At 42.4% G+C, this 24859-nt stretch overlaps 1 protein-coding gene across 1 annotated transcript in view; it reads left to right on the top strand.

Moving 5' to 3' along the window:
- Window positions 1-8621: 8621 nt before the first annotated feature.
- The window catches only part of LVRN (laeverin), a 63662-nt gene continuing 47424 nt past the window's right edge, over window positions 8622-24859 (top strand). Inside the window, exon 1 of the mRNA XM_065406741.1 lies at window positions 8622-9280. Coding sequence (XP_065262813.1) covers window positions 8622-9280 — 659 coding nt within the window. The remainder of the gene's footprint in view (window positions 9281-24859) is intronic.

Raw genomic sequence — 24859 nt, forward strand, 5'->3', positions numbered from 1 at the left:
GCCAACCATTTGCTCACTTCACACAGTCTCACAAACACAACTCCGAAAATGTATAACTATTTAATGGAGTTAATTTGATTTATGGTGAATCAAATCTTACTTTTATGTCTTAAGAATATAGTCTTATAGCTGCTTAAATGCAGTAAAAATCATAATCAAGTTAAACTTTTCTTTATAAAAAAGCATAATAAGTTCCATCTGGACTAGATTTTCAATATTGAGTATAGTTCTTGCACTCACACATTCTTTTCATCTCAAGTTGTAACAATACAATTTTCAAACCTCAGTTCCAGTTAAGTGTCGTTTTTTTATTCACATCAAAACTAACTGAAGGAAATATAACTAACTTGTTTGCTGTATATCTTTCTTTGCAAAGGTGTCAGTTTTCCCAATCCTGGAAATCAGGTGCTTTTTCCAGAATTGTCCAGGCATCTCTGATTCCAGCTGATATAGCCTAATTGACTTTTGAACCCACCATTGATACAACTGCAGCCTATTTTATTCCAAGTAAAGGCAGACTGATGACATCCTCTCTTGCTCATATCCTGGGTTGTTGCTCTCGCACAAATACACAAGTAACCATGCAGCTATGATTAATTGTTCAGCCATTAGTTTAGAGCTTTACGGTGAATCTCTGGGGGGAAAATCTCTCATCAATTTCCTCAGTAATCACCAGGTCATAATAATCTTTTCCAAGTCACTAGATCTATCTGTACAAAAGGCCAATGTGAATTTCAGTCTGCAAAAATTAAGGCATTAGTTCAAAGCATGGAGGCAACATGCTCCTTAGAATATTGCATTTATATACCAGAAATACATTGATAGTTTGGAGGGAGTTTAGAGATGAACAACAAACCTAATCAGAAGATTGGAGAAACTACCTAAAAGGAAATATTGAGATATGGCTAGCTTTGGCTAAGTGATGGCTACAGGGTGACATCATAGGCTACAAATGTTATTACTTTACCAAGGAGAGAGAAGAACTAGTGCAATATATGGGAGTATAGCTAGAGGTAATGAGATGAACTAAGTAAGAGAAAAACTAAGACATAGGGTGTGGAATAGTCTCCAAGAATAAATAGTGGAAGCTCCATAGCTTGGAACTTTTAAAAATTAGACTGAACAAAATGACAATGTTATTAGAACTGGGTAAAATTTTTCAACTGAAACTTTTTTGGCAAAAAATGCAGATTGGGTGACACTGAAACATTTAGCGGATTCATGTTGGTCTCGCCAAATTGTTCAAGTGGAAAAACAGCCTCCCGCCCCCAAAATCCAAAATAGTTAATGCTCCACTTACACATTTATAAAACAAAACATTTGATTTTTTTATTCAAAATGACATATTCAGAATTGTCCGTCACATTTATTTTTAAAAAATTCAAAAACATTTAAAAAATGCGTAATCTGGATTAAATTAATTTTTTTACTTTTTTGATTCACTGAAAAATTTTGTTTTTAGGTTGACCCAAAATGATTTTTTTTTTCAGTTTTACAGAATTGCCAGCAAACTGTAAAATCTGTTATTAGTACAGTTCTAAATGTAATTTAGGGAACAATCCTGCAATCTAAAAGGTGATTTCAATTTCTAGAATTATTAACTTTATTTGTGTGGTTTTAGAACTATGCCATGGTGCTTTTCACAAGAATAAAGCTGCTAACTAAATGTCCTGATGAAATTTCAGTCTGAGTTGGTTTAATATTCTGCTATTAAAATTTAATTGAAAATTTCAGTTGTAGATAGTTTAGATCAGGAAGTGAGATTATCAACTGCACTATTGATTATCATATTTCACTTTAAAGGATAGTGGGTGAAGTGATCCCATCAGGTCATATTTTTCCTTTGTCTTTTGTTGTTTGTTTAAAAATCTGGACATCAGTAGGACAGCTGCATAAAGAACAAGGGTGAAATCATGTCTGTAATCTGTAAATCAAATAATAAAATTTGAAACATTTTTCGTAACCTTAAGAATGCAAGGTGTCTGAGTACTTTTATATTATGTGATTTAATTCTACATTCAGATGTGTAATTTACTTATATGGAAGCCACCTGTGTGCATCCAAGGTCAGAATTTGGCCTGATGTAGGATATGAGTGTAAAACATACCTGATGTATAGTGCCTAATTGGCTGTGTCTGGACCATATGCTTCATATAATTTCCACCCCAAAACCATATAACCCAGGTGCCCTAAATGTAGTAATTCTGTCATATGTTCAGCAAAATGGTGAACTGAACTATTTATAATCTATTGCATACTAATCTTTTTAAAATTTCAAATTGAATATTTTTTGTTACTGCCAAGGTGGGTAATCCATAACATAGACAAATTTCAGTTCTCACCCTTAATTTACACATGTGCACAATTAGAACAACAAACCCCATACAAAATAATGGAATTAACAAGACGTTTAACTCCACCATGCAGTTACACTGCTTTTTATTTCTCTGAATATTCTATTACTTAATGTTCTGTATTAAGATTATAATTTATTTGTTTGAGACCTTCTCTTTATTTCTGTCTGAAAAGCACCTAGCAAACTATTGATACTATACATAAAATAATAATAATTTAGTTATTTTTATTGTAGTATGCAGATTGCAAATTGCTTTGATCAACTTCACTTTTTTAAAAAAGCACTACTGACAAGCTGAATGCTGGAACTGTGTGAAACTGCAATCATTTTCAGAAAAAAATCATCACAATTTCATTTGAGGTGATTTTGTATGTGTAAAATGTTGTTGCTTTTTCATAAAATTTCACAAAATGGTGTCTTCTAATGGAAACGTAGAATCTGATCTGCATGTCAAAAACATTGGAATTTTCACTCAAAATAGTTATTTTTAAAGCAAAAAAAAATAAAAAAAAATCCACAATCTTTTCCATGATTTTTCACAATGTTGACCATTTTCACAAAATCATAATTAAATGAACAAACATCAGTTCTGATGTTTTGAAATATTGTGCACAATCCTACTCTATATTATAGGTGGTGCAGTTAGCAAAGCCTATAGTTAAGATTGCCTGACACTTTCCATTATCTGACCCTGTTTTCAGTTGCTTATAACTTTGCGAAATGTAAAGTTTCAGGCTGAAACTTTCCATTCTAAGGATCTACTTAAAGCTGAATACTTTTGGAAAATTTCAACTGAAACATTACAGCTATTTTCAAGAATAATATTAGAGGAAAATACATTGTTTTGCCAGTGTTAAAAATATTCTTACAACTGTTTCATTGATAAGGACTAGTGTCTCCATGCTTTGGAGCAAAAGCTTGAAATTTGACAGGAAAAATTGCTCCATTGTCGGAGAAGAGCCATTTCCCACCCCATGAAAAACTGACATAAGTATCTGAAAAAAAATCAGTTTGCACATGCTCAGTAGAGGCTTGTTAGACTTTGGCTGCTAAATTCTCTGAAGAATTCATCTCCACTGAGCATGCTTCATTCTCTCTCCGATTTTATATGCTAACCAGATTTTGAGCATACTCCCTTCCAGGGCTACAGGGGCCATGCAGGACTTTCAGTGTCACTGCTCCTCCTGGCAGCTGGGGGGCTGCTGTGGTGCCAGGCACTAGAACTGAGAGCAAGCAGAGGCTGTCCCTTCTGTGCTTTCAGTGTTCCCCAGCTGGCTCCCAGGTGAGGAGGAGAAAGAAACTGCCTGATTTGAATGGAGTGGGGGTAAGGGGAGAGAGGTTGGGCTCGATGGAGGGAATATAGGAGCTTGCAGGGGAGGAGAGGTGTTAGGAACAGGAATTGGGTGGGTGGGACAGGAGCAGAAGGGGGAACAGAAGACAGAGAAAATAGGAACAAAGGAGGGAGTGGAGAGAGGGAGGGGGTGAGAGAGAAAAACAGAAGAATGAGCTCTCCTGTGACTTGTGGTAAATCTATAGAAGTGATGCCAAAAAATACAGCATGAAAAGATTTGAATCATTGCAATCATTGTTATTGTATTGAAGTTAATACTGGCTGGTTGTTCTCTGATCTCACAAACAAAAGTTTCCTTTACTGTTTAGCACAGTCTGAGGGGAAACAAGTGTAAAAACTGAAAAACACTGAAATTCTCCTGTGACAGTGGGAGGATCGCTGGAGAACTTATTGAACTACCAGGAAGGACACTAATGTTTTCTTCAGTCCTGTGTTCCTGTATCTGTACAATACTTTTCAAACAACTACAAAGGAGTACATTGCAGCACGTGTATCACACAGCAGCCTTTGGAAATCAGTTCAGGTTCTTACTACTAGCTGTGCTTAATCCAGTGCAACCATTTAAAAAAAAAAGCCATTTGTTGTTTCATTTGTGCACCACATTGCACTAATTTTCCTATATAATGGCTTTTATTTATGATTCCCTCATCTGATTTTTTTGGCTTGCTGAAAATGCAGCTGCCCAAGACACATACACTTTGCACATTCTTTACTTAAAAACCTGGCCCAAAGACACTAGACTAATCTTGCTTCTGCAGAATAATTGTCTTAATAGTGACTTCCCATAATTTTCCCTTAAATAGAAGTTGGATTAGCAAATGGATATTTAGTCTTCCTGGCCCAAATTCATCTTTTTTTTATTTCTGGACTTCAACTCTTTGATCTCCTTGCACATGACAAATCCTTTTGCCTGTATTTTGATTTAAAGCTAAGGAATACTGAGAAGTGAGTGTATTAGTGTGAAACATCTACAAGCATTGTAGAAAGTATCAGTGCATCTAAATGGTTTTTGGGATCCCTGTTTCAAGTGATTCTGTTTTATACCTGGAGTAGATGATCTGAGAAGTGTTTCCGGAGACTTTGGAAATAAAATATTAAATTCCCATTAGTTTTCCTCTCATGTGAACAACAAAAAGATGCATTCAAAAGAGTTTCTGGTTTCCTCCAGTGAATTACTCCAGGATATAATCTTCCCAGGAAAAATAGTTTTTAAAGTCTCAAGAGGGGGGGGGGGGAGAGAAACTTATCCATTCACTCTCCCCTTTGCATGAGGATTACACAGTCCAAGCAAAAGTGTGTTATCTTTTTTCGACCTGAGCAGTTTGTCAAAATTCAGGGTCCTGCAGGTTGTTTCAGTTAGGAAGGGAAATTGATGATGGAGTCCAGGTATTTCTTTGATGTAATCTTTTCTATTTACAAAGAATGTATACCTGTAGTGTAACTGCTGCTCTTCAAGATATGGGTGCAGACATATATTCCACTCACGTGTGCATGGCCCCAGCATATTGAAGCCAGAGAACTTTGCTTAAAAGTACCCATCAGGCAGCACTCTCCCCTCAGTGCCTTCGCACAAGAAAGCATGAGTGGGGACTCTGAGACAGAAGAGACAGAGGATGGGTTGTGGAATACATCTGCACCCACATCTCAAAGTACAGCAGATACGATTTAGGTAAGTAATTTTTAGGGTGACCAGATGAGATGAAGAAAATATCGGGACACCGGGAGGTGGGGGAAGGAGGAGGGGGCAAAAAAAAAAAAAGCTGAGTGCTGCGGCCGATCAAAAAAAAAGAGTGATCCCGGCGGCGAGATCGGTCGGGACGCGGGACAAACAGCTCAAAATTGGGATGGTCCCGATTTTATCGGGACGTCTGGTCACCCTAGTAATTCCCCCCCCCCTTCTTTGAGTGGTTGCAGGTGTGTATTTCAGTCAGGTGACTCACAAGCAATAACAGAAGGAGGTGGGACTCAGTCTACTTAAAGAACATCTGCAGAACTGCCTTTCCAAACTTTGCATCTGATTCAGACGTGGTCATAATAGCATACTGTTTGGTAAAAGTATGCACTGAAGACCAGTCAACAGCCCTGCAAATGTCCAATATAGAAACATCACTGAGGAATGTGATTTGAAGCCGCTTGGGCCTTCATCGAATGAGCGACAAGTCTCTGTGGTGATGTGGTGTGAGCTACCCATATGCTGTCGAAATGCAGGAAGTGATCCATCTGGAAATCATTTGTGTGGAGGCTGCCTGATCGTTTATCTGATCCGCATAGGAGACCAATACTTAAGGCGATAACCAAAATGGTTTAATTTTCTCCAGACAAAATGCCAAGCATCATTTCACATCCAACATATGAAGACACTGTTCATTTGCATTTGTGTGCGGCTTAGGAAGGAATACAGGTAAGAATATTGTTTGGTTAAGGTGAAACTGTGAACTCACCTTAGACAAACATTTTGGATGTGGCCTTAGGGCCACTTTGTCTTTGAAAGCCTGCACATATGGCGGCCCTGCCATTAGGGCCTGCAGTTCAATTACTCTCCTTGCAGATGTTATGGCAATCAAAAAAGCTGTCACTTGGCGAAGGAGGGACAGAGAACAAGTTACTAGGGGATCAATCAGAGGTCCCATATGGGTAGGCAATACATTGAGTTGGCAAAAATTGACATCCTTTGGATTGGAGAGTGGAATGCCGAGATCGTGGCTAAAAACCCCTCAACAAGTTCAAAGTGAGACCTGAGGATTTCAGATATAACAGGTAATCCAAAATGACTTGAATGCAGGCAAGTCTTGGCTGAATTCCCTGAGCCATTAATCAAACTGGAAAATGTTCCACTTGGCCAAATTAGTAGATGTCTTTCTACTACTAAGTAGGACATGCTGAACTGCCACTGAACATTGCCCTTCCTCCTCATCTAACCATGCAGTATCCATGCTGTGAGGTGTAGGCTGCTCAGTACTGGATGCAATATCTGATTGTGGTGCTGCATCAGTAGGTTGGGAAGAAGACGAAGATGTCTGGGGGGCTGGACAGACAGACTGTGAAGACTGGAAAACCAAAATTGTCTTGACTGGTGCATTGAGTATCAGTTCAGCATGATCTAGCTTCAGTTTGAGAATAACCTGAGGGATGAGTGGAATCCGGGGTGGAGGAAGGTATACATAGAGGCCAATCCCCCAATTCAGATGGAAGGCTTGAGATTGAGACCTCCTTGAGAGAAAAACTGATAGCAGTCCCTGTTGTCTTTCATTGAAAACAAGGTACCAATGTAATGCCCCATTCTCTGATGATGGATCCCTGGATGTTGCTCTTCGGAGACCACTCATGATTCTGGGAGAAATTCCTGTGAGGTGATCAGCCAAGTGATTCTAAACAATGGATAAGTCACTGGCTGTTGGAATAATGCCTTCCTTGATACAGAAAAGCCACAACTTCGTTGCTTCCTGACAGAGATGGTAGATGTGCAGGTGAATGAGCTCCTGATGGTGTGGCTGATGTGGTTAGGTCCTATGATGGTGTCCCTTGAATAGCTATGTGGACAAACCACACAACAGAAACACTAACTCTGGAACCAATCCCTGCAACAAACCGCATTGCCAACTCTGTCCACATATCTATTCAAGGGACACCATTATAGGACTTAATCACATCAGCCACACCATCAGGGGCTCGTTCACTTGCACATCTACTAATGTGATATATGCCATCATGTGCCAGCAATGCCTCTCTGCCATGTACATTGGACAAACCAGACAGTCTCTATGCAAAAGAATAAATGGACACAAATCAGACATCAAGAATTGTAACATTCAAAAACCAGTAGGAGAGCGCTTCAACCTCCCTGGACACTCAATAACAGACTTAAAAGTGGCAATTCTTCAACAACAAAACTTCAAAAACAAACTTCAACGAGAAATTGCAGAACTGGAATTAATTTGCAAACTTGACACCATCAAGTTAGGTCTGAATAAAGACTGGGACTGGCTGGGTCACTACAAAAAGTAATTTTCCCTCTGTTGATATTCACCCCTTCTTGTCAACTGTTGGAAATGGGCCACATCCACCCTAATTAAATTGGCCTCCTTAGCACTGACCCCCCCACTCCTAAGGCAACTCCCATCTTTTCATGTGCTGTGTATTGCCTACTGAATTTCCATTCCATGCATCTGATGAAGTGGGTTCTAGCCCACGAAAGCTTATGCCCAAATAAATTTGTTAGTCTCTAAGGTGCCACAAGGACTCCTCGTTGTTTTTATTTATTTTGGTGCATTAGGGGCAGCTACACTTGTTCTCTGTTCATGCCATAGAATTTCAAGGGGGAGGGTCAAAAATTGATTGGGTATGGCCAGATCCAGGTAGTGGATCTAGGTTTTTGTGGTGCTGGCATGTGAGGATGTGCCAGGATCAAGTATTTTTTGGTGTTGTAGGAGGAGCTAGACTTGTCCTCTCTTTAGGTATTAGAATGTGAGGAATCGGGGGCTAAAATGTGTCTGACTCACCCACTGTTGTGCTGAGATGCATCAGGAACTTTTATGTGTGTGTGTGTGTGTGTGTGTGTGTGTGTGTGTGTGTGTGTGTGTGTGTGTGTGTGAGAGAGAGAGAGAGAGAGAGAGAAGCGTCTAGATTCATTCTCAGTTTTTGATGATACAGTTTGAGGGCTTGGGGCCAAAGATGGGCAGGATCCAAGTGGATCCGCCTCTTACCTTTTCCCACCTCTAGAGCAAGCGGGGAGCGTGGGCACCTCTCCCCTTCCTGCTGCCTTGCCCCTCGCCGGAGGGGCTCCACCTCCGCCCGCGCTCCCAGGGTATTTGTTGTTGCGCGCAGGGTGCAGCCCAGCTCCAGCCGCACTCGCTGCGGCGCTCGGAGAGTAACTGGGCGCCCCTAGACAGCGCCGTGCTCCCGGCGCCTGCTGCCATGGGACCCAAGGCCGCCTCCGGCTTCTACCTGGGCAGGAAGCCCGCCGCCCTGCTCGCGCTGCTGCTGGCCGCGCTGCTGCTGGCCCTGGCCGTGCTGGGGGCTCTGTACGGGCGCTGCCTGCAGGAGGTGGAGGAGCTGCGGGCTGCAGCGGCTCCCCCCTCGCCCACAGCCGGCCCGGAGAAGGAGGGCGCCGGCTGCTGCCCCCCAACTCCCAGCCCCAGTCCCGGCAGCACGCGCCCGCCGGGGGTCTGGGACAACTCCCGCCTGCCCCGCGCTCTGCTGCCCCTCCACTACGAGCTGCGGCTCTGGCCCCGGCTGAGCCCCGGCCAGCCCGGCCCCTTTGTCTTCTCCGGGCAGGTGAACATCACGGTGCGCTGCGCCCAGGACACGGCCACCGTCCTGCTGCACAGCTCCGAGCTGGAGCTGTGGGGGGCGGCCGTGCGGGGGCCCCTGCTCGAGGGGCCGGACGACGGCGGCGGCGGCATCGAGGTGGCGGAGCTGTGGCTGGAGGAGCGGCAGGAGTACGCGGTGCTGGAGCTGCGGCGGAGCCTGCGGGCCGGCGGGCGCTACGTGCTGCAGCTCAGTTTCAGGGGGCCCCTGAGCGAGAATCTGGACGGGCTCTTCCTCACCCGCTACACTGACCAGGGGCAGAGCAGGTGAGTGCGCGGGGACATGCCGGGGCATCTGGGCGCCCGGGCAAGCGGGCAGCTAAGCGCTGCCTGGGGTTTAGCGTAGGGCAGGTGCCAGACTTCAGCGCCCAGCTCCGAGAACGTGGCCCCGAAGGGCGCTTTGCTCCAGCCAGCCCCAGAAGAGTTGCTGGCTAATTCCCGAGCCAATTTCTGAGATGACCGCCCGGGAAAGGGCTTGGGACACTTTTGCTCCGGTCAAAGGCTGGGACACCAGCTCTTCCTGACTTTAGAGGCCCTTGTTTGTATAGTGCCATCATATCAGCATCAGAGGACCCGATCCAAACCCATGTAAAGTCAATGGAAAGATTGCCCTTGACTTCAGTGGGCTTTGGCTAATCCCCTAAATCAGTGGTTTTCAACCTGTGGTCCGGGAACCCATGAGGGTCCGCAGACTGTCTGATTTCCAAAGGGTCCGCACCTCTGTTTGCAAAATTTTAGTGGTCCGCAAATGAAAACAGGCTGAAGACAACTGCCCTAAGTGCTTGTTTTGGTGGGTTGGGGGGCGGGGGACAGACGACACACAGCCAGGTATCTCTCTTCTTTCCTCTTTTCCCAAAAAGGAATTATAAGCTTTTTAGAGATGGAGGAAGCTGAAACCAAAACCTCAGATCTGAACACACCTTGCATTTTAGGAAAATCAATACAAATTTGCAATCACACACACATCTAATTAGTAATGTCCTCTAGGTGTATGCCAGGAAATAGAGAAAGTGGTGTCTCTACTTTGTATCTGATCTTAGCTGAAGAAAATTTCTCCTTTGCCGGTAGCTTAAGTTCTCACTTTGTCTGTTATGTGGAGTTGAACAAGAAAAGAACTTTTGTGGCTATAGAACGTATAAAAGACACTATAAAAATAAAGTAGTCTTGTCTGACAACAGGAATATCCCTCCCCCATCCTCTGCCTTTCAGGTTTACACGACCATACAGTTTGTTATTAGATAATGTGTTAGCAGATCCTCTATAAAGGAAAGAAGTCACTGCAACATACATTGCCCAATCTATTTTTCATAACAAGTCACAGTGTAATTGCGCGGGGAGATTGGGCAAAAGCTTGTGTCTGTTAAAGTTAACTGTTGCTGGATTATTGGCACTGGTACCCTCTCAAAAGAGCACTAAATGGTCAGCACTGTTGCAGTTATATAGAAGCTGTAGTTGCCTTTCCTGTGATTATCTGATGTTACAAATCAGACCAAATAGTTGAAGGCTTGCAAAAAGATGCTGGAGCCCCTTATTCATATTAGCCCAGGTGTCCACCATAGAACCAATTCCCAAAACCAATTCACTGGTCTACAATTTTTGAGACGTCGTCTGCTTCAGAGATAAAATGTGCTATTTATTATGTATTTTGATGTGCTGAATTCAAATATGACAATTAAAACAACTGATTGGCTATTGTTTCTAAGATATTTAAGTTTTTACATTTTATGTCTATGTATATTGTGTAGATAGTAGAATTTTAATCATAAATTGTAAACCTAGGTCTTTTCATGTGTTTATGGTTGCTTTACATGATAATATTTCACCTGTCCTGTTTATGTAACACTTTAAAAATCAGCAAAAGGGTTATATAAATAAAATTTATTATGAAACAAAAGGCAAAAAACTATTCTGTACATAGTTTAGTCCTATTCAGTGTCTACTCGGCGCTTCTTGGCTTGTCTCTTGTATTCATTAAATGGAGCATCTCTTGTCACTGTCCAGCAATAGTCTGCAAGCATTGATGGGCTCCATTTGCCTGATAGCGTTTCTCCATTGTTGAAATGTCCTGGTGAAATCACTCGCCATGCTCGTCGCTCACTGCTCCGCAGTTCGGTGGAAAAAAATCTAGATGAGAGTGCAAAAAATGTATCTTTAGTGACATGTTGCAACCAAGGCTTTTGTATGCCTTGAGGAGGTTTTCCACCAACAACCTGTAGTTGTCTGCCTTGTTGTTTCTGAGAAAATTTATTGCCACTAACTGGAAGGCTTTCCATGCCGTCTTTTCCTTGCCACGCAGTGCATGGTCAAATGCATCATCTCGAAGAAGTTCACGAATCTGAGGACCAACAAAGACACCTTCCTTTATCTTAGCTTCACTTAACCTTGGAAATTTTCCACAGAGGTACTTGAAAGCTGCTTGTGTTTTGTCAATGGCCTTGACAAAGTTCTTCATCAGACCCAGCTTGATGTGTAAGGGTGGTAACAAAATCTTCCTTGATTCAACAAGTGGTGGATGCTGAACACTTTTCCTCCCAGGGTCCAATGACTGTCGGAGTGGCCAATCTTTCTTGATGTAGTGGGAATCTCTTGCACGACTATCCCATTCGCAGAGAAAACAGCAGTACTTTGTGAATACAGTCTGCAGACCAAGCAAGAGAGCAACAACCTTCAAATCGCCACAAAGCTGCCACTGATGTTGGTCATAGTTTATGCACCTCAAAAGTTGTTTCGTGTTGTCATAGGTTTCCTTCATATGGACTGCATGACCAACTGGAATTGATGGCAAAACATTGCCATTATGCAGTAAAACAGCTTTAAGACTCGTCTTCGATCAATCAATGAACAGTCTCCACTCATCTGGATCGTGACCGATGTTGAGGGCTGCCATCACACCATCGATGTTGTTGCAGGCTACAAGATCACCTTCCATGAAGAAGAATGGGACAAGATCCTTTTGACGGTCACGGAACATGGAAACCCTAACATCACCTGCCAGGAGATTCCACTGCTATAGTCTGGAGCCCAACAGCTCTGCCTTACTCTTGGGTAGTTCCAAATCCCTGACAAGGTCATTCAGTTCACCTTGTGTTATGAGGTGTGGTTCAGAGGAGGAGGATGGGAGAAAATGTGGGTCCTGTGACATTGATGGTTCAGGACCAGAAGTTTCATCCTCTTCCTCTTCCTCGTCTGACTCAAGTGAGAATGATTCTGGTGCCTCAGGAACCGGCAGTCCTTCTCCGTGGGGTACTGGGCGTATAGCTGATGGAATGTTTGTATAATGCACAGTCCACTTTTTCTTCTTTGACACACCTTTCCCAACTGGAGGCACCATGCAGAAGTAACAATTGTTGGTATGATCTGTTGGCTCTCTCCAAATCATTGGCACTGCAAAAGGTATAGATTTCCTTTTCCCGTTCAACCACTGGCGAAGATTTGTTGCACAAGTGTTGCAGCATATGTGTGGGGCCCACCTCTTGTCCTGATTTCCAATTTTGCAGCCAAAATAAAGGTGATAGGCTTTCTTAACCATAGTGGTTATACTGCGCTTTTGTGATGCAAAAGTCACTTCACCACAAACATAGCAGAAGTTATCTGCACTGTTCACACAAGTACGAGGCATCTCTGCTCACTTTGGCTAAACAAAAATGTGTCCCTTTGCAAAATCAAACACTGACAAATAAGAGAGCATGACACTGTATGATTTCTAGAGCTGATATAGGGCAATTTGTTCAGCAGAGTGATGTAAGCTTCGTTATGATTGCATCATCCATGACTTCTAGGAATAACATGTATGACGCAATACCAGCTTCAGAGTGCATCATTCATTGTTTTGCCTAAAAAGCAAGTACTGTCCAAACCCAGTCATAGATTTATTCATAGATCCAGTCAAAGATGTATTTTAGTCATTTCTGGTTTAAATTGAGATCCCTTCCCTTTATAACTCACTTATCCTCCGCCATTCCCAAGTCAAGGGTCGTATATACTGACCCAAAAGCATATCTTGAAAACTAGAGCCAATCAACAATTTTAAGCGTCATTTTCATTCTCAGTGATCCAGAATTAGTAAAGTTTGACTACATTTATTTCAGAAGCATTTTGGTTGTAGAGCAGTGTTATGTGGGTAAAACCATAGTGCAAAATGCAGCTCAGACATCTTTCAGCCTCCTGTAGCTAAAGAACTACAGTCCCCATAAAGTACAAGTTTCTCACACACATTAGCATAACAGCTCAGGGAAAGTCAATATTCAAATTTTAAAATGAAATAGATGGGGAGTTGTTTTTCTAGTGTTCATCGATCCTACTCTAGGTCTGCAAAGACAAATCTGAACAGCCCAGATCTGCTGGCCACTTCTGTTCTCCCAGGCTGCTTTCCCGGCCTCATCTCCCTCCCTAGTTTAGTGTTACAGCCTGTACCCTAGTTGCCACAATGCCTTCCCACTCCATCATCCGTGATTCTTGTTATTCATGCCTCCTCCCCAAGCTCCGAGTTGTGTTGCCAAGCTCTCCCTTGGCAGCACTACTCCTAGTCTCAAGGAATTCTACAGGCTTGTCAGAGCAGGACCCCCCTTCTGGGGAATTACAGGAAGTTCATCCTAGACAAAAGAGCTCAGTAGGGGAGCAACAAGCTCCACATCACTGTTGCCATTAGCTTCCCTGACCTAGCCCCATAACATGAACATGCTTTGTGCTAAAGTTGACAAACGTGGAACTTGCCACTCTGCTTCCAGTTTTGCTCCCCAGCCTTCTTACCATCCGGCATGTCTCCTTCTCCCCAACCTCTCACACTTGCTAAGCTTGCCAACGCTACTTCTAGTCCAGTAGACTTTCTCAGGTCTCCCGGAGTGGGGCTTCACTCTGGCAAACCATAAAAGCTATGCTGCTCTGTGCTCTGACTGCTTCAGATCTCCCCTTCCATTAATGTTAATATGAGGGACTAGGACAGCACACACATCCAATGTATCATAGTCAGACTCAAATGCAAAACCTTAACTCTGACCTCAGATGTTTTCATGTACATATGACACATTATGCACTTCACCTGTATGTCTGTCTGCAGAGAATATATCTTAATTGAGCTAAGGTTAGAGTTAAGGCTGTGGTGTTTGAATGTGTTTTTGTTTGTTTTGTTTTTGTTGAGGAATTAGATGCATGCACTGCAGGTGTATGTTGGAATAAAATGGTACTTAGATGTAGAGTGGAAGAGTCTGTGAATGTTTTTGTTAGGTGGTATGGATGTTAGCATTTGCTTAACTGCAACTATAAAAATCAAATCACCAATGACAGTGCTTTACACTTTCAAAAAACTGTGTACACAATATAGAGACACTATCAACTTGGTCCAGTACAAGTTAAATAAAAACATTCATTTTAAATAAATTAACCTGCAAAATAGCAATTATGTGCCTACATGCTGCATAGACTTTGTGCTGGCAAATTTCATCCTAAGAATCTGGAAACAAAACTCATTAAACAAAAGTGAAACTTAATTAATTGATTTTTCATTGTCCAAACTGAGATGCACAAGGTAAACAAAACACATCAGAAAATGGGATTTTAATTTTTTTTTCACCTTTAATAATTTAAGGAGTAGTGAATTGCTCAAGGTCAGTAGAGCTAGAATTAGAATTCTGGCATTCTTGGGTCCCAACCTACTGATTAGTTAACTAGATTATGTTGTCTATCAGCGGTTGGATATTACAAGAATGTGCCAAATAGATAATATTCATTTTGCTTAAAAAAAAAAATCCATTCATGCATGAACACATACCAATAATAAAAAAAAACTTAATTTTTTTGTTTTATTGAAATAAAAAGTGTCATGTGACTTTCATATAACCTAACTCCACTGATACTAAATCTGGAGAATTTAACTTCCACTGACTGCTTTTTTCCGTGTGTGTGTAAGTGTGTGTGTGTGTTGAGAAGTTGGTTGGCCTGAGAGAAAAACAATAGGAGCTTATTTGTACAAATTTCTTCTATTTTTCCTGCAATCTTCATCCGTTCTTTCATGGATCTCTTTATACAATGGTATTTGTCTAATTATGGAGTTTGAGTTAAGGAAAACTAGAATATTTTGCTTAATTTCTTTGGAAAGCCCCTTTTAGTTTTATACAAGTAGGCATAGAATATTACACCACTAAGTATATAAATGAATATCCTGTGTATGTGTTCTTAGTATTCATTTACATTCTGTTCTTTATGTTGTGACTTCATTTTATGGTACAACCTCCCTAAATAGCTTAGCAAAGTGGCAAAAAGATTTATATGAATTGTTCCATTCTATCCTTAATTTACCCTGTAGTAACTATGGTATGTAAGATTGCAGTCTGGTTAAAAGATTCCAGTTATGTCCAGACAGTAGATTGAATCAAAGGAAGTCTATGGGTTGCAGATTTAACATGTTGCTTTGCTTATCTGTTCTTGTCTGCATTCTTGATGTTCTTAAGTCAATTTTTCCATATCTTTCCTTGTTTTAAATGACTTTCTCTGAACTTGATCCATGCAACACTATTTTGTAACTTCTCCTTCTTTCAGAGTGAAGTCTTCAATCTTACCATAGTTGCAGTTTCCTAGCTCTGAGTCTCTCGCAGTTTGTGCTGCAGAAACTCAATCCTTCTCCTGCAGTATGGATGTATTTTTGGGACATCATTTGTAAGGTCTAATAAGGTACCTGACAAGGTTATTTTAATTATTTTAGAAGACTAATTCTAGTGGAGGATTGGATAGCCCAGGCACTATGTAATAGGGCAGGGGTAGGCAACCTATGGCACGCGTGCCGAAGGCGGAATGCGAGCTGATTTTCATGAGCACTCACACTGCCCAGGTCCTGGCCACCGGTCCGGGGGGCTCTGCATTTTAATTTAATTTTAAATGAAGCTTCTTAAACATTTTAAAAACCTTATTTACTTTACATACAACAATAGTTTAGTATATTCTAGACTTATAGAAAGAGACCTTCTAAAAACGTTAAAATGTATTACTGGCACGCGAAACCTTAAATTAGAGTGAATAAATGAAGACTCGGCACACCCCTTCTGAAAGGTTGCCAACCCCTGTAATAGGGCACCTTTCATCTCTAGGTCTTCAGTTCAAATCTAGGTTGATAGTCATTTTGGTAAAGCCACTGTACAACTTGCAGAAGATAATGGTTTTCTATCACTTTGTGCTAACAGTTTCTCCTGCTCAGATGTCCACATAGCTCTTGGCAGCTTAATAGAGCAAAAGGCTTAATTGGCATTGAGAATGATCTTCTCTCTCACTTTGCCAAATCAGAGTTGAGGCACATTGGTGAGCTGGTGTGGAAAACCTGTGTCCATCTGTGCTATAATTCTTATAGAGCAAGAGCTCTCTAGTCCTCTCATAAGCACTAAACTCACAAATAAGAAAAAAGTAATATGAATACAATAACCATTAATGGTCTGTTTGATTATAGATAATGGCAAGTGATCTAAGTTACACACTTAATCAGGTCTTGAAGTGTGGGGGAGGAAATGAAAAATGAAGGCACTATTTGTAGCCACTATGGAGTACATTTCTGCAGTGCTTACAGCACCAAAGGGAGTCAAATATAAGCCTGGCCCCACTTCTGGATGCTTTGCACTGGTCAGACAGTACAAAATAGCTTGAAAGCTATCCTTATGGGGGGTCAAGCTGGGGAATCCATGGGTGGCATATAGCTAAGAGAGTCATTGTCAGGATTAGGGGAGGCAGAAAGGTGTTTTAAAGACACTCTTGTCTTCCTTCGTCCTACTTCAGTTGTATTGGATTAAGTCCATGGAATTTGGGAGGCATGTTTTACCATCAGACTACATGCAGAACTTTCACTGCTGTGAATTGAGTGCTGTGTGCTCAGATCAAGAGTAGTGTATGTCCCTATGGAATTTGTACTAAAGTACTGGCTTAATTTCATCTAAATCTTAGGATTTTGGGGTACTATCCTAATCAGTGCAATTTTTCTTAGTACCCATTCTGTACACATACAGTCTTGCCCTCTGATAGCAAATGTAACTGATTCTTGAAGACTCACAAGTTATTTACTGCTTCTCATAACACAAGAACTAGGGGTCACCAAATGAAATTAATAGGCAGCAAGTTTAAAACAAACAAAAGGAAGTGTTTCTTCACACAATGCATGGTCAACCTGTGGAACTCTTTGTCAGAGGATGTTGTGAAGGCCAAGACTATAACAGTGTTTAAAAAAGAACTAGATAAATTCATGGAGTATAGGTGCATCAATGGTTATTAGCCAGGATGGGCAGGGATGATATCCCTAGCCTCTGTTTGCCAGAAGCTGGAAATGAGTGACAGGAAATGGATCACTTGATGATTACCTGTTCATTACCTCTGGGGCACCTGGCATTGGCCACTTTCGGAAGACAGGATACTGAGCTAGATGGACCTTTGGTCTGATCCAGTATGGCCGTGTGACAGGTTGGGTCACAGGATCCCCTTGGGACTGCCACCTGATGTGCTGGGATTACCTCTGAGCCCATTTTCCCTGGCAGCTTGGGACTTCAGTACCCTGTCTTGTTGTGCCAGACACGCTAGCCTGCCACAAACACAGACCCAGGTCTGAGCCATGTCCCCCAAGAGCTGCAGGCTTAACTGAAAACAGCTTAAGAAGTGCTCCTGTCTCTAGCACCCAGATGCCCAGTACCCAATGGGGTCCAAACCCCAAATAAATCTGTTTTACTCTGTATAAAGCTTATACAGGGTAAACTCATATATTGTTCACCCTCTATAACACTGATAGAGAGATATACACAACTGTTTACTCCCCCAGGAATTAATTATTTGCTCTGGGTCAATTAATAAGCAAAAAGTGATTTTATTAAATGTAAAAAGTAGGATTTAAGTGGTTCCAAGTAATAACAGACAGAACAAAGTAAATTACCAAGCAAAATAAAACAAAAACATGCAAGTCTAAGCCTAATACAGTAGGAAACTAAACGCAGGTAAATCTCACCCTCAGAGATGTTCCAATAAGCTTCTTTGACAGACTAGACTCCTTCCTAGTCTGGGTCCATCAATCACTCACACCCCTGTAGTTACTGTCCTTTGTTCCAGTTTCTTTCAGACATCATTTTGGGGTCGAGAGGCTATCTTCTGAGCCAGCTGAAGACCAAATGGAGGAGTTTCCAGGGGCTTGTATAGTTTTTCTCTTGTGGGTGGAAACCCCTCTGTTCTCCTGTGTAAAATCCCCTCAACAAGATGGAGTTTTGCAGTTACCTGGGCAAGTTACATGTCTATGAATGATTCAGCTTTTTGCAGGCCGACGCCATTGTTTATATGTTAGTTTGAACGTTCCCAGGAAAGCTTAGATGTGGATTGGCGTCTCCCAAAGTCCATTGTTAGTTAAGTACTCCCCATTACTTGAATAACCCCTTCACACTATGTTGACCAAATCTGCCTTATGTGCTTCCTACAGCAAACACTTTAAATACAAGCATAGAGCCAACACTTATAACTTCAGATATAAAAATGATACATGCATACAAATAGGATGCATACATTCAGTAGAACATAACCTTTGCAAATATATGTTACATGGCATATCTAGCATAAAACATATTCCAGTTATGTCATATTTACACTCATAAGTATATTTCTATAAAGCATTATGGGGTGTAACGTCACAGGCCGTTCTTGTGTTCTTATGTTTTAAATGAACACTGGTAGGTGTTAATGGGCAATCCACTATCTGTTCTGCTTTTTTTTAAATTGCCTGTATTATGTCAATTGATAAGGACTAGAAACAGGACCAATATGGATTACCGGGGATGATCCACTAACAGTTACATACTAAGGCCTGTTGTCCACCCTAAAACGAAGATGGTTTACACTAAGCTATCTTTAAGATTCAATTCCCATACATGGTTCAAATGAGTTCAACGTGGTTGTAAACAGCTTTTAAAAATTTGTAGTTGTGTGTAAACAGTGTTAACGATTTCAGAAATGTTACTTTCCTAAACAGTTGGGACAGGGGAGAAGGTGGAGACTGTTGTACTTCCAGTGTCATCCTAATACTATTATGTTCTAGCAAGAAGGGTGTTAATAGGAGTTATTGCAGAAATGCCAGCTTATCGTCTATAAACATGAAGTCTTTATACATGATGAAAAAGATTTCGAGTGTTTTAAACTTAGTTAATTTCATACAAGGTGAAATACAACTTGGAATAGCTGAAATAATCATGCCTTATTCTTAAAGAGCCTGTTAACAGTCAGGTTGCCCTTATTTGGGAATACTCTAATTTTGATTTTATTTTGCTAGCCTCTGGCATTGTTATACAGCATTTCTTAAAATAGTTTATAAAAAGGTTCATTTTCTACAAATTTATTTGTGCAAAAGAGGAATAGTGGGGGGGAGTTAATTTGTCTGCTTATACAATCCTGGGCCTTAGGAAAATAAAATTCCATTTGGATTGATTTGTGTCAAATGTGGTAGATTTGCAATGTGGAATAAAGTTTACTAGCAATTCAGTCACATTAGGATCTTTTAAAAATAAGCAAGCAAGCAAACAAACAGTGAGTCATACCACTGCCTGACCTGAGGTACTGGGGTGAAACACCCACTGTTTATGTACAGTAGATTAAGCATTTTCATTTTACTTTTATTTTCTTTTTATGTGGAAATCTGCTGGAAAAACAACCTTTAATTCTTTTTATAATAATGCCTTGGCCAACATTTGTGTTATGCTTTGTAATGAGAATTATTTGCAGGCAGTGTACCAAATTCATGCAGGCTCTCTCCTAGCTTCTACTGGCACAAATCCTGGCATGGGGGGGTGGGAGGGGGAGGCAGAGACAGAAATTCCACTGGGGTTGGGGAGTTTGCAGTGGTGCAAGGTGCCCACAACATCTCCTAAGACCAACAGCAAGTGCTACCCCAATACTGGGCATTGCTGGTTGGGGAGGGGCATGGTTAGGGTGGCAGATTTATGCACTGATATACTCATTAGGTCCACTCCCTACATAACCTATGCCATTGCAGCTTCTATGGAATCCATAGAGATTAAAGGAGCTCTCTAACTCTGTGGAAACCCTAAGGGAGGGCTATCATAGTTTAAGGGTAACTGCCCCTGTATTCCTCCTCCGTGCTCCCTTGAGGGCACCCATTTAAAGGTTTCTGGCTCCCAGCCATTACCTCTTGGGCAGAGACCCATGTCTCACTCCACCCTGACTGGAGTTCTTTAAGGCTGCACAACTTCCTGGATTTACACTGTGATATCCCCAGCAAGCCAGACTGCCTAAAAGGCCACCAGCTGTACTTTGTTTTCTCTCTAGAGAGGCTATGAGCTGTGTGTTGCTTGCAATTATAGGTTACCACAGAACTCTTTCTAAGCAAGCACTTTTATTCTTACAGGGAGAACATTAAAAACAATAAAAGATCTTTAGGTGAGCAAAAATGCTTACCAGAGATCACCCCCAACTCCACCCTCAAGCTCTGGTCAATCCTTCAAAACCCACAACTGGGTTTGCCCTGTTGTTACATGTTCATGACAATCTCAGATTCACAACCAGATCCCTGGCTGGGCAGTTGAGCAGTTTCTTTATACAAGTCCTTGATCTCCAGTCTCCGAGAAGAGATAATCAGCAGACAATGACCCCTTCCTCGGGGCTTAGCTGCAAAAGGCTGAGTTTTTGCATAACCGGGGATGGGGAATTTGCATTAACCTCTCCCCAAGTATTCCTCAGGAACTCCACACTTATTGTCAAAAAGTTTATTCTTGTCTGGCACATTTTCAATATAGTCCTTTGAACTACCAGACTTCACGTCACATCTCCCCTCTAGAGGGGTTACATATAATCCCAGCTCAAAATAATACATAAACTTAATACTATAAAGCTTTCCAAGGATAGTGCAGGAAATTGCCATCTATCGCATCTCCCCTGCCAAAGTGGGTTTAACTAGGGCTATGTCTACACTACAGCCTGTCTAAAAAAATTATGTCGCTCAAGGATGTGAATATTCAACTCCCCTGAGTGACATAAATTACACCGACATAAGCATTTGTGTGCACAGCGCTGTGTTGGGGGGAGAGCTTCTCATGCCAACACAGCTCATGCTGCTTGTGGAGGCGGTGTTTTATGCTGACAGGAGAGCTCTCTCCTGTTGGCGTAGAGCATCTTCACCTCAGGTGCTGCAGTGGCGCAGCTGTATCAGTACAGACGCAGCGCTGTACATATAGATATGACCTAGGGTGGTTGGCCTGCATCCTAGGGGAATCCATTTTCTTATTTCCTGGACAGGGCATCAGCAACCAAATTTGCATTCCCTTTAACACGAATCATTTCCATCTTAATCTTGGAGCACTAATCTCTATTTTAGCAATGTGGCATTTGTCCTTTTTATTTGATGTAGCCAGGTGAGTGGGAAATGGTCACTGCATGCAGTGAAATGTCATCCAAAAGAGTAGGGCTGTAGTTTGCTGAGGGCCCACACCATAACCAAACATTCTTTTTCCATTGTTGCATAGTTGTTTTTCCTCAGGGATGCAATTTCTTGCTCCCATACACTCTGGGGTGCCTCTCCTCTTTTCATCAGCTTGCATCAGCACAGCGCTGAGCCTGTGTCAGAGGCATCTGTGAATACCATGGAAGCCTTTTCAAAGTCTGGATATACCAGAACTGGGTCTGTACTTATGGCTTCTTTCAGTTCACAGAAGTTGCATTGACTCTGTTTGGACCAGATAACCTTGCCTGACTTACCCTTCTTACACATAGATCAGTGAGGGACAACCTCTGGTAATATCTGGCCATCCCAGTAAAGAATTGTACCTTGTTTTTGTGTCTGGAGAGTGGGGCAATTCTTAATCACCTCCACTCTTGCAGGCTCTGGTTTTATGCAGCCCCTCTCCACTCATGGTCAGAATAGCCCACTTCTGCCATCCCCACCTTGCATTTTTCCACCTCTACAGTCAGGCCTACCATCTGAATGCTGTAAAGCATCTTCCTTACAGGGGTCACATGCTCTTCCCAAATCTGACTGAAAATACAAATGTTATCTATATATGCTGGAGCAAGATTGTGACATTTTCCACAACATCAAACCACTTTATGCTCAGGATTTGGCACTGACAGCACATGTGCAGTGCCTCTAACACTGGAATGACCATCATAACTTGGTCCCCTGTACCATATGTCAGAGCACATGTGGTGTGGTCATGCCAGACTTTCTGTTTCTTCCAAGCTCTAGATAGATTCTGTCAGTGAAAACTCAGGAGCTCAGTGAATTTTTTCCCAGAAACCCAACCAGTACTCCACCATGGACATTCCCTTGGGAGAGGCTGTACGTTCCCACTCTGCCCTCATTAGGTCCAGGGGGCCCTGTACCCTCCTCCGATAGAGAAGTTCCAAAGGGGAGAATCCTGTGTATTCCTGGAGAACCTCCTAATAGGCAAATAACAGGTCAGGTAAATATTTATCCCAATCACCAGGCTGTTGGTCCACAAAATTTTCAATATTATTTTAAGGATTCCATTAAATCTCTCAACCAGCCTGGTAGTGTGGGGGTAGTAGGGAGACGACCAAAATTGTGGAACCGCACATTTCTCCCATAGCCCTTCATGTAGGGCAGACATAAGTTTGCCCCGTGATCAATCAACACCTCAGGGAAAACTGCCCCTGCCCCCGGCTGAATGTTGTTAGCAAGGTATCAGCCAACTTGTCTGCCTCTATGGAGGAGAGCTACCACTTCTTGATAGCAGTACTACCACAATAATATATTTTTTCTCCATATGGGTAGTTTTGGTAAGGGGTCCCACAATGTCCATAGCAATCCTCTGAAAGGGTTCCTCTATAATGGGAGGAGGAATCAGGACAGCCTTGCCCTTATTCCAGCCATTTCCCACCCTCTGACAGGGGTCACAGCTCTTACTGTATTTTTGTACTGCCTCAAAAACCCAAGCCCAGTAGAAATTCTGGAGTAAGCACTGTTTGCTGAGCTGTATTCCCAAGTGTCCCAACTAGCCTGAGTAGTCTAAGATGGTACTTTTGTGATACCACCAATTGTTTCTGTACACTCCGTGGCTCAACATTCTTAAGGAGCATCCACTCTATGTAAAGCAACCTCTGATCCCAGAGAAACCTTTCCAGGCGCCATCCTGCCAGGAAGTTGCCAGGGGAGTCTGCTGCAGCCCTAGGTTTTCCTTGAGGGGTCAGTTAATTGTTTCTGCTTGATTTCCAAAGCGGAAACTGGGAGAGCTTAGTCTGCTCACTGGGGCCCACTTACACAGACCTCAGAGGGGGAATCAGGAGGACTCTGCCTAGGCCCAGGCCATGCACTTACACTGTCAGGCAGCAGCTCAAAGCTGTGTGCCAACTTTCAGCTCGGTCTGAGGCAGGGGCTGTGGCTTTCTGTTTTTGGCTCCAAGTAACCATAAAAGTGGCGCAGGCCCAGGACTGTAGGTCATTTCCTAGCAAGACCTCTTCTGGTAGTTGGGAGGGTACCCCAACAGTGTTCGGGCCCTGGTTGCCACCCCATTTCAGGTGGATCGGAGCCACAGGGACATGGAAATGGGGACCTATTATTCCCTGAATGGTTATGAGTCTATCTGGACTGATCCATCAGGGGTCCACTGCTCATGGGCATACCAGTTACTTGGGTTCCAGTATCCCTCCATTGTTGGGCTGTTTCCCATCCACCTCCACTGGGAAACAGTGTTTAATTGATTCCCATTTGGAGTCTGATAGAGTCAAGTTCACTGATAGGACTAGTTTTGGTTCCACTGGTAGTGGAGTCATTGCCACCTGGACCTGCTGTGTGCTACAACTAGCCTCTGATCTCCCTAGCACCAGACAGTATTTTGTCTTATGACCACTTTTATGGCAATAAAAACATATCAGCTCTCCAGGTTCCCTTTTTGGGCCCTTATTATGGTTTGCCTCCTACCATTTCTGGATTTAGTCCCTTCCGGGGGGAGGAGGGGTCTTGATTGGGTGGTCAGATTTGTGCTATCTCCCTTGATTTTTCTTTCAACTGCCAATGGACTGTCTGCATGTTAGTCGGCCCATTTCCCAGATATGGTCATGCCTCTAGGATCTTTGTCTATTAACCATTATTTCAGGTTGGGGTAGCAGAGTTTAAGGAATTGTTCTAAGCCCATTAATTCATAGACCTCATCGACCATGGAAACCCTCCAACCAGTTCCCCATTTTCTTATATAGCCCATAATTTGAAGTGAAACCTCAGCATAGATCATGTCCCTTTTTTTCTGAACTCCCCAGACCTTCTATATGCAGGGAGAAGTTTGAACTTTGGCAAGAAAGCTTGTTTATGTTGCCCATGATGTTTATATTTCTCTCTGTCCATAAGGGTGAAAATGTCTAAGTCCTTCGTTTGTGATAGTAATGGAGCTAGGCACCAGACCATGTCCTCCTGCCCTATCTTATTCAATTCACACCCCATTTTAAAAGCATTTAGAAACACATCCATATCATTCCCTTCCTTAAAGCAAGGAAATAATTTGGAGTCTCTGCCACCCTTTGGGACAGTTACGTGGGCGTCTGGTTTCACCTACCGGATTAGGGTTTTGTGGGTACAATCTGTCCATTTCAAGATGATATTGACATTCCCCGTCCTTCTCTCTTTCCTCATGCTGTCAGTGGCACTCCCTGTCTTCTGTCTCACATTGGCACTACCCATCTTCTCTCTCACCTTGGTGATACCCATCTTCAAGCAGCTGGTTTTCAAAACACAGGTGGTTCATCTCCAGCTGTATCCTCTCGTGGTCTACCTGTAGATCTGCCTCCAATCCCTGTTACAGTGATGCATCTGCATTTGGTTTGTACAGGGAATCATAGAATATCAGGGTTGGAAGGGACCTCAGGAGGTCATCTAGTCCAACC

This window comes from Emys orbicularis, chromosome 6, assembly GCF_028017835.1.
Source record: "Emys orbicularis isolate rEmyOrb1 chromosome 6, rEmyOrb1.hap1, whole genome shotgun sequence".
NCBI lineage: Eukaryota > Metazoa > Chordata > Testudines > Emydidae > Emys > Emys orbicularis.